At 30.9% G+C, this 13,260-nt stretch overlaps 2 protein-coding genes across 2 annotated transcripts; both read right to left on the bottom strand.

The window, feature by feature from the left end:
* Window positions 1–3,045: 3,045 nt before the first annotated feature.
* LOC8271406 lies at window positions 3,046–3,729 on the bottom strand. The gene has a single exon (XM_002509425.4). It carries the CDS (start codon window positions 3,590–3,592, stop codon window positions 3,155–3,157), a length of 438 nt encoding a protein of 145 aa, XP_002509471.1. The 5' UTR covers window positions 3,593–3,729; the 3' UTR covers window positions 3,046–3,154.
* A 1,035-nt stretch (window positions 3,730–4,764) lies between these two features.
* LOC8271405 (probable hexosyltransferase MUCI70) lies at window positions 4,765–11,097 on the bottom strand. Its single transcript, XM_002509424.4, has 9 exons — window positions 10,051–11,097; window positions 9,312–9,557; window positions 8,900–9,113; window positions 8,597–8,706; window positions 8,314–8,513; window positions 7,841–7,944; window positions 6,516–6,703; window positions 6,213–6,412; window positions 4,765–5,450 (listed from the first exon to the last, which is right to left on the bottom strand). The coding sequence occupies exons 1-9, from the start codon at window positions 10,316–10,318 to the stop codon at window positions 5,217–5,219; spliced, it is 1,764 nt and encodes a 587-aa protein (XP_002509470.2). The 5' UTR covers window positions 10,319–11,097; the 3' UTR covers window positions 4,765–5,216.
* Window positions 11,098–13,260: the final 2,163 nt, after the last annotated feature.

The following is a 13,260-nucleotide window of genomic DNA, read 5'->3' as shown; positions in this document are numbered from 1 at the left end:
CATTTTTTTTATTTATTTATCTCTTTATCATTTGAGCTGTTATTCTAACTCTAGACCTCAGAGTTCAGAGATAACTCTAATACCACTGGACCAAAGCCTCTATGAATATTCGATTTCGAAAGCATAGCCACATGAATAACTATAAATAAGTCGCTAAAGGGGAAACTCAAATACTATGAGTTATGCATAGCCGGTGGTACAAGTAAAATTAGACCAAGCCTAGTAACACTGGCTTATAGGCAAGTGCTACAAACAAATGAGTTACTAATAAGGTTGCGGTCCGATGATAAAAGAAATTATTTGTTTTCATAAGAGATTGCGGGTTAAAGTTCTTTTAAAAGCATTCAGTAGGCTAAACCTATATCCTAAACATAAAAGAGTGATTGGTTTCTGCAAATAAATTACTATTTAATAAGTTATACAAAGACCAACTACGGTTGATAGGATCTATTTCATATAGAATTAAGGATTAACATTCTTTTAAAAACATTTAATCGGACTAAACTTATATCTTAAACATACGAGAGTGATTAGTTTAAGTTTAGCTTATGGAATGTCAGCGCTTCACTAGATTTAAAGTGACTTATTTCTATTAGACTTACAAATATGCTTATTTAATATATTTAAGGTCCGTTTGATTTAACTGTTCGTAGCAATTGTTTTTGGTAACCGATAATAACTTATAAAAAAATTATAATTATTTTACTTTAACTTAAATACAGTAGTTACCAACCAAAAAAAAAAAACTATTCATAAAACTATTTTCAAAATAGATGTTATAATTAAAATTTACTAATGTAAAACTTTTTCTTCTAAATATTATAATTGTTTAACTAATACAATTTATCATTGATATAGTTAAGAAATTAAAAACTATGACTTGTTATAGTCATTTTTCTTTTTTAATTGTTAGTTTAGTAATAATTGTTAAATATATCATTTATTAATTAGTATAGATATTATCATATGTAATTATTTTTGTACTTTATACTTTGAAATTATAGCTTTTATTGAAAGTTTAATAAATAAAGGCATTTTAAAGAAATAGATGGAAATTTAACAATATTAATTAAAGATACTTATATTTCCTAAATCTACTCTAAACTGAAAATAAACTACAATTTGACAAAAATATAAAGAAAATTATTACTTTTCATAATTTATTAATAATTTTATGATTACAAAAAGTTTAGTATCTTTTGTAAAAAATTAAATTTTTCCGTAAATTATTAAATTTTATAAAAGTAACCATATTTTCTTAATACAATGCATTTTCTTTATAGGTAGTAAAACTTACGAACAATTATTACAATTTGTAAAAGGAAAATACAAAGAAGATTGTCACTTTTTATAATTTACCAATAAATTCAACTATTAAATTAATAGATTTTATAAATTTATCAATTTTTTCATAAATTATTAAATTTCACAAAAATAATCATATTTTTTAATATCATTTATTTTTTTCTAGCAAGTAGTGGGGCTTACAGAAAATTATTATAAATTGTGAGAAAATATGAAAAAAATTGTTATGTTTGATAATTTAGCAATAAATTTAAGGATTATAAGAATATATATATTTTTCATAAATTTATCAAATTTTCATAAATCATTAAACTTCACAAAAATAATCATGTTTTTGTAATATCTTTTATTTTTTTCGATAATAATAAGACTTAGAAGAATTATTATAATTTGTAAAAGATAAAGAAGATTATCATTTTTCATAATTTAATAATAAAGTATATGCGATTAAAAGAAAATTTAATATTTTTTATAAATTTATCATTTTTTTCATTAATTATTAAATTTTATAAAAATAATTATATTTTTGAATATCATTCAATTTCTCACAAGTGGTTTAGTGAAAATAAAATTGTAAAAGAGCCCATAAATGCAAGTTTTGTGCTAAAATGATCCAAAAATGTGAAAAGGGTTAATTTGATCTTTAACAAAATGTTGAGGAGCTAAATTGAACTTTATTTCTTTCTTTTTAATACCAAACTGCCATGAATAATGGGCCACCTGCCCTAACTTGATAGGTACCTCATGCCAAAGATCAGGAAATACAAGTTTCTAGTTCCATCATGAACTTGTTCATGCACAAGGTAATCCGTTCAATCCGGAGGGTGAAAATAATAATAATAATAATAATAATAATAATAATAATAAAGAAAAGAAGTGATATAGGGATCGACAAATAAGTATAAGTTATACTGCGGCAACTTTTGACATGGTATTGTGCTCCATATCCAATGAACGGAAATCCAAGTTGGGCCAACAATCAGGTTTTAGTGGTAATCCATGGCCGATCAAGTTTAATTGAAAAGGAGGATTGAAAACAAGCCAATCTTGTTCTTAACCAAATCCACTCTGCCCATGTATTCTGAACTTGTGATAACTTTCAGGGGTAATTTTATGCCCAAATCAGAGAATCATCTAAAATTACTCGATGAAAAGAATACATAAAAGTATAAATGAAAGAAATAGTTGCCAAATATAATTGAAATAGAGTTATAGTAAATATGCATAAATGATGTAATGTTCTTTAAAGAAAATTGATAGAATTAACACCACATAAGGCCCAATCTAAATCTTTAAGTGGCCATTCTTCCTTAAAAACAGCACAGGACCACCCTAAATTTCATGTATTAAATTTTTATTTTCCATTTGATTAAGTGTTGTAGCTAATTTATATTTAATATGATATTTTTAATAATATTATAGATTAAAGTAAATTTTTTTTTTAATTATCGTATACATAAAATGATTTGGATATCTTTACTTTAATTTGGGTATGTGTGTACACCCGCAACACAAAATGAAGTATTTCATCAGAAGTGTAGAATATTACAGCTCAAAACAAACTCTCAGTTAGCAGAGCTAAATTAAATACTAAAAAGAGAAAGGCCTGTTATCAGTTCAAGCTAAATTGTTTTATGCAGAGAGTCATAGAAGATGCTCCACTATAGCAAAAAGCTAATTCGATTCATATACAATCCCAATTCCATGCTACTAAATCCAGATCATACTCAGTCATCAATATTTAAGAAATTATAACTCATTCAGACCATTATATATCTCCTCAGAATACAACCAAAACAAAGAGGAAAAAGAAAGGCTTACGTAACCTGAGAAAAGAAATTAAAAAGGACTAATCGTACTTCTCCCTCCAAGAATAAACAAGAAAGAAAACCCACGAAAGAGCCAATAAGAAATCACCAACAATCTGTCTCAACCAGTCCCAAGCCAACACGTCAACTCTCCTCTCAAAAGTAACTCTCCAGATAGCCATAAAAACATGAAGAACAGTACACCCTTTTGCAAAAAAAGCCTGAAGGTCACGATCTTTAACAAAAGAAACCATGAATATTAGAAACCCAATTGCAAATAGCAATAACCCGGAAAAGGAATCGGACGTCCTGATTAATAGCTGGTCATGAGGAGTGGATCCCATTAGTTTCAAAGCTGCGTCAGAGCCGTGGGTGAAGGTGTAGATTTCTTTCATGTGAAACATCATTAAACTCCCACTCGTTAGGGCAATCAACGAGTGCAGGATACAGATGATGGAGAAGGCTGATGAGGATGACATCTGGGTGTTGATTATAATCAGACGGTTGGGATTCGATTAGGTGATGAGCGTGGAAGTAGTCATGGTGCAGAGAGGGATTAGAGAAGGAAAAGGATTCTGTTTATTATGCCATTGAAAATGAAGAAGAAAGATTCCGTTGGTTCTTTGTTTGAAGACAATTAGATAAGGATCTTTCCAGGGGGGACCCAGCTCATGTCACACACAATTGGACTAAATTTGCCATTTGGCATTTTCTTATATTGCCGACAGAAAAACGACTGTGCTTTATAGTATATTAAAAATCTGCTTAAATTTTCATTATATAAACTATACAGAGAAATTCGGATTATATGATAGATTTCTTTTTTTTCTTTTTCAAATTATAAAGAAATTGAGAATGAAGATTCCGGATTAAACTCATAAAATTACGTAGGAATTAGAAAGAGGACGCTTAGATGGTAAAAAATCACATGTAATCCCTTATATTTTGTTTGTCTTAAAGAATAAGAAATTCAGCTGTGACTTTTCGTGAGATATCTATGCTTGAAACAACAATAATTTGAGGCAGAAACAGGACAGAGGAAAAGTATAATTAGGAGATAGCAAATAAATCTTGGAACAAGTAGTCATCAAGACAATATATTGTAAGGGTCATCACCTTCACATTAAATTTTAGGTAGGTGGTGAAAACTGTTAGTGACATTGCCTTTCAGGATCAGTAATCAGCCCTGAGCAAATAAACTAGACCGTAGATTTACAAACAACACACAACATTTTTCTGTTGAGGGATAGAGGAGCATTCTCTTTCATAAATCTGACGTGAAAAACTAACACAAATTCCTTCAAAGCTTACTGGGCCATGTTTTATTACCTTAATTTTGGCCAAAACGTGCTATGTGTATGGAATGGATGTATGGTCGGTTCTAGCTATTCATTTTTTTTCTACGTCCAAATGCGGATAGAAATCTAACAGTAGGAACAGAAGAAGAAAAAAAAAACCAGGAACAAGAATTTCCGGATGTGGATTTTCTGGTGCTTTAAATCAACCCTGTAAAAGTCGGTAAGACTTCCCATGCATATAATTTAATAAATGTTTGACCATTCAGAAAATAGGCATTATTTTCTCATCAAACAAGAAGATTAAGCAAAGTTATATTTAATGCAGAATACGCACAAAAAAGTAAATGATAAAATTACAAGGAGCAAATAAAATTTATTCATTCTGAACCGAAGAAAACATATAATTCCTATTAAATGATTTTTCCAATACAACCTCGTTATAATACTGAACAACAAAAAGATGGGTTACCACATTTCAGGACTTGGGTAGAAACCCATATCATAATTATTGGAAATTATATTATATATAATATATACAACAAAAAAAAAGAATTTTAGAAAGAAAAGAAAAGAAAAGAATAAAAGAGGAGAATTCATAACTAGGGAAAAAAGAAAAAAAAGAATGAGAGCCAGTGTTCTCTGTGGTAAAAAGAACTACAATACTCATCTTGCACAAATCTTCCATCCCTGCAATGAATGATTTTTCAGAGAGAAAGAAAAAGAATGACAAATTTTCCTGAACAAAACTTTAACTTGAATCAATGTTCCCGCCACCAGGGAATGGCAAATTTTCCTGAACAAAACTTTAACTTGAATCAATGTCCCTGCCACCAGCAACAACTTTGCGGTGACGCCTTGATCCAGATTTCCTCCCCCGCCTTGCTCTCCGAACTGGGCCATTCACAACCTTTTCATCAGAATTTTCAAGCGCTGTTTTAAATGGTGCTTCATGCACCAAAGCAGATGGTGGAGTTGGTGGTGGTGGTGGATAAACAGGAGGAGGAGGAGCCATGTGCTCTAGAACATCTCTATGGTATTTCTGCAGATTGGAACAGAGAGTTCGCACTTACACAAAAATGCATGAGGCATACACAGGATAATAGCCATTGACAGACTAGTGATTTAACAGTCAGGACTTTCACGCAAATTTAACCAAGGTGTCTAGTCAGGAGGAAATAAGATGCAACTAAGTAGCAGATTTTGGCCAAAGAGAACTAAAACCGAAAATTCCCTGAGGTGTTCAGAAACATCATTCACTATTAGAAGGTTTAGGATTTTTCAAAAACTTATTTTATAACATCTATTTCTCACAATTTTCAGAAACACTTCCTCTAATATCTCCCTGAATTTTTTGGCATAAGATTTGGTCCACCAGTCAGATTGTATTCTCCAACAAGTTGAGCATAGTGAATACGATGTTGCAATGTGTATAGTTAGTCTGACACGATGATATATATATATATATATATATAATGTAACAATGAAGCACATAAATTCCCAAGAAACACACAAGTATCTTTTATTTAAAAAAAAAAAAAAAGCAAAAAGAAAAATAATGCGGTTAGAGAATCAAAAGAAAACACTTGACTGCACTCTGGCATACCACTTGTAAATTATATCGTACCAAAACCGGTTATCCTTTTAAATAAAATAATAATAAGAAAAAAGAAGTGCAAAAGACAAGTTGGTGTGTCTTTGGTATTAAAAGAAGTGCAAAAACAAGTGCTGCTTTTCAAAACTACCTTGTTTGCAGGACAATTTGGTTTGAAAAAATATGACCAGAAATGTGTTACATGATTACCTGAACAACAAAGTTTCGTCTTTCACAGTCCAAGAACATATTGACTGTCCAATTTGTTTTTGCCTGAACCTTATCTCTTACAGTGGAAAAGCTGATTTGGTCCCTGGATGTAAAGCGGTCAACTTCATTGAACCAAAGACAAGTAAAGAGGTTGCTAATAGGGACATGCTCTCTTATTATTACACATCCTTCAGGGACATCTGCAGAGCCACTCATCAAATTTAACTTTATACCAATAACAAACACAAATAAAAAGAAACTAAACAGATGCAACCGAAAAGAAGAGAGCAAAGTTACACTTACCACTTGTGATAGGAAGCTTGGCCTCAGAATATGGAGTCAGACCCTCCTTTTTGTAAAAATCAATTTGGAAGTCAATGGAAGCATTATCATACTTTCCAGCTGCTTTATTTGCCTCAGCTTCCACAAACACATCAAAGCGCTTGTAATGTCTAGAAATTGCAAAACTCGCATTTTTTCTCCATAAATGCCTGTGCATTAGCACAAAAATAGAAGAAAAATAGTAATTAAGGAGCCCAAAATTGACTCTAGCCACACCAAAAGGAACAACCACCACTAACAGTTTTACTACATCTAACGTGAACTTCCATTATGCCACATGGCTTTCCTTTGGAGCACCACTGAAATGACAACTTGAAAATCTCACAGCTTTCCTAGAGGCAAAACCACTGTTTCTAGATTCATTGGATAAACCACCCACCAACTTTTTGTTGACTTAATATACATTACAAAGCACATAATTTATCCATAAAAAAGTAATAAAGGAATTATATAGACCTAGAATATCTGCTCATGAGCTCTTAATGGCGGACTTTATTGGTGCTGGTTTAATGGGTCAGTCTTTTCTTTTCTTTTTTTCCTTTTGTCTTTTTACTTTTCCGATATACCAGAAAGAAAAGGTGAATAAGAAAATTATTAATAGATTTCAGAAAAAAAAAAAAAAAAAACTATTAGTAGGGAAAGCAATAAGGAATTAAACTATTTTCACTTTAAAGCCTACTACTTTTCAGAGAAGCATTCCATTTTTTCAATATCTATATTAATAACATAAAGTTGAACCCAAAATACACGCCATCATACCCCAGCCAGCATTGTAACTCTTTAGCAAAGGTCAAATAACTTAGAAGCAATCATAGTGTGTGGCATTTGGGGTTCATGAAAAAAATACAATATACAATGTGAAGACACTAGACCCAAGAATGAGATTTTCAGAAATAAAAGGAATTTTATCTATGCCATGAGACTGACTTTAAGCTGTGAAACACATCTCAAATATTCTCCAGATTAACCAAAGAGAGAATTTAAGAGACTAAGTAGTAGGACAAGTGGAAATTTGTAAATACATGGTCCCCCAGTGTCCTTGCAAAAATTCAACAGAAAACACCAAAGCGCATCCAACAAAAATTCAGTTTATGATGCATGCATTAATTGCGAATATACAATGACCAACTCCTGAAACTTGATAATATGAAATTGTATAGTTAGCTTGTTAACCCTGATATTTGAAACTTGACAGCATAGCAAGCTCATGAAAGTAATTGGACAAACATCATAGATGGATCAAGAGAAAAAGGAGAGGAAACAAAAAAGGAGAACCAGAGTTTTACCTTTCAAGGATTTGATGCGGATCTACAACAAGTTCAAGCTTCCCATCAATCCATAAAGAATAGCGGGCATTTGGAAAAAGCCTATGTGATAGAAGCTTTGGTACCTGCCACAGGCATAACCTGGGTTAAAAAGGCATATTGAAGTGCCAACTTGTATCATTAGCACAGCCTTTTACCCTCCAAATCCCATCAAGCCCTTTCAAGTTTCAAATGTAAAGTGATTCTAGTGTACAACAGTTACCAAAAGAAACTGAATGCTATTTATTTCTAGACGTTGCTATTAACAGAAAGACTATTGTGGAATCAGTTATATGAGTCTTCCCATCTATTCATGTGAAGGAGCACTGGTCAAAATAATAGAAATCTAATATTTAAAGCTACTGCGGCACATTCTGGACACATAGAGAAACAATAAGCTCAAGCTTTGATCCAACTTAAGAATGGAAATGCTAACTTAAAATACAACATTTTACCTTTCCATTGCGTCTTCCATCTGCATAAGGAAGATTACGGACAAGAACAATTCTCCATACTCCAACCATCCTGCTGCTGTCTAGACCACCATTCTTTTTCAAATATGCTTCTGTTTCTTCATCCACAAACATGAAGAAGCAGACAGTCTGCTTGGAGTACATACTAATATTACTTGGCTGTTGAATGTCATCAAAGGCTCCTGACAGACAAGAACAATTTATTTAGCTAGCAGCTTATGCAAAGGAAACGATAAGTTGAAGTTTCATTGTGCAAAGAAGATACCAAATATAGCAGAAGCAACCACCACCCCATGGCACTGCTCCATTGCAGCCAAGTCAGTTTCATCCATGTCAAATCCTGTACTGTGGCCGGGTCTTTGTCCTCTGACAAATCTGATTAGTGTAAATATGCAAAAACCAAAGTTCAGGATGAAAAATAAATGAACCAACAATCAATAGAGGATCCAAAAAAATGTACTGTGTTGCTCTAAAAGATGTAAACTAGATCAGGCAAAATTCCAAAGGAAAAACCTCCAATACTTATAAACATGTGCAGGAGGAATTGAATGAGAGAAAGAGAGCATACCCACAATGCACATTCATCGAGTCTCTAATATCATAAGATTCACTTCTCTGCTTTAAAGTAGGATAACCACCAAAATCTGAACCTCCAAATTCTCCATCTCTACTTAGTGGATCCTCGTAGATATAAGTCAGATTCTTAACTACTGGAGAATATGAGGGGAACTTTGGCATCAAGGCAATTGCTTCTTCCACAGGAAGGTAACACACAGGACATGCTGAAATATACACCAACACAGGATTTCAGCAAAACTGACATCATATTTCTTGTGTATTAAAAAATATAGCAAGTCAAAATCCCTTCCACCTTGACAAATCCACAACATAAAGTATTTTGCAGCATTGCTTATTAAACAAAAAAAATAGAGAGAAAAGAAAAGGTAAACCAAACAAGTGGCTAGTGAGGGAGAACTTACGCCGTGGACCAGTTCTTTTCTTATCAGCTGGTGGAGGAGGTAAAGTAAAGCTATTACATGGATGCCCTGGAGGAAGAGTATAGCCCAGAAAATATGGTGTAGGAGGAGGCGGTGGCGGTGGCTGTGGCTGTGGTGGCAGCAAATTGAAGTTCTTAGATATAGAAGTCCTGTTCTCTGTATTGCTAAATGGATAAGAGCTATTAAACGTAATGTTTGAGACATGGTCACCTTCCTGTGAATCCTCACCTGGAAACAGCCCAAAAGGCAAGCATCACATCTCTAATAAAGGTAACAACGGAGCAGGAACTACAACATAGACCACCCCTGGGAAAGGGCATCAGGAGAGGGGGATAAAACAAGTAAAAGAAAATCAAAATTTTCAAAATTGGATGCTACCAAGTTACATTTCAAATTTATTCAATTAGACCAACGGCAGCAATTATCCCCTCAGTGAGATGTAAGCAATTCCACGCTCATCTGACAACAGCCTAAAAGCACTAGATATCTAAAACATGAAAGTATACCCTAAGTACACATTTCCCAATTTATACAGCCAACCAAAAACAATTTAAATAAAAATGCAATAACAATTTAAATAAAAATGCAATAGCTGTATAACAAGCAATCCAAACAAGAAAATAACAAAACAAGCATCAACCCATTCGATCTAAGAAATGAATTTGAGCATTATAACAAACCAATAACTAGTAAATATGAATTGGAGAATCAGAATCCAGACCTTTTCCTACATACAGAACCCAGACGAAAACGGCAGCGGAGATGATACAAAGGAACAACATTCCAACCTTTTTACGGCCAACAATCTTACAGATCCAATGAAAAAGCCGCTCTTTCTCTTTAAGCATTTTAGCAGGTTTAGGACGGCTTGTCGTTTGGTTGGGCAAAATAACACCACCAACACCAACACCGTTTTGCTGTTGAAATTGCTTCTCCAATGATCCATAACTACTAGAACGAATCCCTAAACCCAATGACCCTCCAGTCATTATCTCTCCTTAAACCTCACAACACTAGACAATACCCCTTTCATCTCATCTCCTTCTCATAAAAAATAATTAAAGAAAAAAGAATCACTTATCTTTCTCTATTACTGTCACACAATACAGTATTATTAATAAGCAACAGAATGGATTAAAATGGAAAATCGACGGAAACCCAGTTCGCCAAATTGGCGAAAGCACCAGTTTATCTTGAACAAAACTTCCAAATAATAAATACTCTAAATTGATCTGAAAAAATATTTAATTAAGAAAATAGTTCAGACTCACTTCACCAAATTGGCCCCAAAACTGCTGGGGCAACTTTAGTACTCCCTGAAATCAAAGCTCCTCTGCAGAACCAGATTGCACTCAATTACGCAATAAAGAAAGGAAAATTAAAAGAAATGATTTCTAAAAAAGAACTGTCAATTTAGTATAAGAGTACAAATGTGAATCTATAAACTCACAGATCAAAGTTAGATAATAAATATAATAAATAATTTATTATATTATTATTAAAAAAAATGCAATGGAGGGATTACTATTGAATTTTGAAGAGAATAAATCTAGGGTTTGTGATTGGCGGATAGGGTTTTGAGCAAAAATCAAAGGTTTGGTGAAATCAAGGATTTTTTTTTTTCTTTCTTTCTATCTTTCTCTCTAATTTATTTTGTCAAATCTGGGATTTTCTGTAACATGTTAAAGAAAAAAAAAATCATAATTCCTTTTTTCTCCGAATTTGAGGGTGTTTTGCATTAAAAAAGGAATTTCAAATCTAATATTTATATGCTGATGAAATTTTATAAGAAATAAATATATATATATATATATATAAAATTAAAAGACATGAAACATATTTATTTTGACAGGCTAACCTTAACCTATGCCATGTGCGTGATGTAAATATAATCGGACGGTCATGTGTAGTTCTGAGGTTTTATCATAAGATAATAGAATAGCCATGATCGAGACATTTGTCAGTGTCTAAATATGATTAATTAGTAGAATAATTATAAACTCCACAAAAATAATACGAAAAATATAAATTTAGGTATCTGATGAAACTGAAAGCATTAAGCCAATAGGGTTATGCTGGTAGTTGATGTCAGGATATGGGTTTTTATTATTTCATTCCATTGTTTATTATTTGAGTCAAAAAAATTATGTGTCTTCTATTTAATTAAAAACAATTGAAATTAGTTATTGGACAACTAACTAGTAATAAAATAAACAAATAGAAAATAAAACTAATAAGCCAATTAACTTTAAGACGGATATCACACACCCACCAGTTATGGATCTGCCACCATTATATCAACTTTTGTTGCTTGTCCAATCCATCAACCACTATTAACCATGCATCATTTATGAATTTTATGGTGGAAATTGGGCATCTTTCAGTTTTTTTTTTTTAAATTAATTTTAACCATCGAAATTTCATATAATCTTAAACATAATAGCATTTTCAATGTCTGATCATATATAGTTTAATTAGTTTTATATATTATATATTTTATATAATTAACAAATTTGTTTACTTTTTATCTTTTTTATATATATATAAAATTTTAATTTTGAATCGCTGACTATTCAGAAATTGAAAAAATAGTTATAAGAGACGATTTATACAAAATTTAAGCTCATAATCTATATATTTGAACTTGATAATTTATTTACTGATCTTTTCCACTAATAATAAGATGATATAATTTATTATTCACTCTATTATGGTGGAGATATAAAAAAAGAGTTAAGCATATTAGTTTGATATTTAAAATTGACTCAAGTGTTTCGTCTTAATCCCACTTAAAAAATAAGGGTTATAAGAGTTGTTAGAAAAACTAATTTGAACATTTGCGTCTAACTTTGAAATTAATTTATCAAAACATCTTTTGGCGTTCAATTAAGATTAATATGATATTTGTCCAATTGTCTCTCAAGGGTTGTTTTATTTTCATTTAGGTCCTACAATGATTATCCGGAACAAGTATAACTGTAGGGTGCACCCAAAAGGAAATAGGAATGAGAAAGGCCTGAACTGTTCTTTATTCTTCCTTCTTTTTCATTTCCTGATCAGATCATTTAGAAAAAATAATAATAAAATTTGTGCATTTTCGCGAAATGTCATTGTCGATTGCCAAACTTCAAAATCATGCACATTTTCAAAGTCACTTTGCCAGTACTAATGTATCCAAGACATGAGGGAAACCTGGCATCTCACTATATGTATTCTGCTGGATATTAATTGGAATATGGACATTAAATTTTTTTCCCATATCAAAAAAGATTTATCATACTCTTCGTATTATTATTATTATTATAAAAAATAAATTTGTGGTTAAACCCGATGTATATTTTTATTTATATGCTAAGTCGATAGATATTTGATATATATATTTATTAATTTTAAATAATAAAATATATATCAATTGTTCGATATTAAAGTGTAAGACTCTCAAATAAACATGTCAATTTCTTATTTGTTGCATTATATACACTAAATTTAGATAAAAATTTATTTATTACTAGTCGTTTACCTGAGTTGCACGATCGTTATTATTATTTCGATTATAAAATTAAATTGATAGATACAATTTAATAAAATTTATAATATTAATATTTAATTTATAATATTTTTAAACATAATAGCAAACTAACTATTTCTAAATATTCTTAATTTTTTAAAATTTTAAAACTTTATTAGTATAATAATATAAAAATTCTTTTAAAAATATTTATTAATTAATTTTAGTATTGTGTAACTTAATAATATAATTGATATTACTATTTTTAAGATTAAGATTTTATTATGTAATTAAAAATTAATTTATTATTAAATATAATATTAGAAATATAATTTAAGATGTTATTTTCTAGAATTTAACTTATTATCTAGTTAAAAATAATAATTTATTAGTTAATATAATATTAAAATATAATTAATATGC

This window comes from Ricinus communis, chromosome 5 (genome assembly GCF_019578655.1).
Source record: "Ricinus communis isolate WT05 ecotype wild-type chromosome 5, ASM1957865v1, whole genome shotgun sequence".
Classification (NCBI taxonomy): Eukaryota; Viridiplantae; Streptophyta; class Magnoliopsida; order Malpighiales; family Euphorbiaceae; genus Ricinus; species Ricinus communis.
The sequence above is the reverse complement of the archived record's forward strand: the minus strand, read 5'-3'. Positions and strand labels throughout refer to the sequence as shown.

Excerpts from the sequence above, each read along its gene's own strand:
- LOC8271406 (XM_002509425.4), bottom strand. The coding sequence starts at position 3,592 with ATGTCATCCTCATCAGCCTTCTCCATCATCTGTATCCTGCACTCGTTG.
- LOC8271405 (XM_002509424.4), bottom strand. The coding sequence starts at position 10,318 with ATGACTGGAGGGTCATTGGGTTTAGGGATTCGTTCTAGTAGTTATGGA. Across the intron at positions 9,558-10,050 it reads GGTTCTGTATGTAGGAAAAG|GTGAGGATTCACAGGAAGGT; the intron begins GTCTGGATTCTG and ends GGCTGTTTCCAG. Across the intron at positions 9,114-9,311 it reads GAAAAGAACTGGTCCACGGC|CATGTCCTGTGTGTTACCTT; the intron begins GTAAGTTCTCCC and ends TGTATATTTCAG.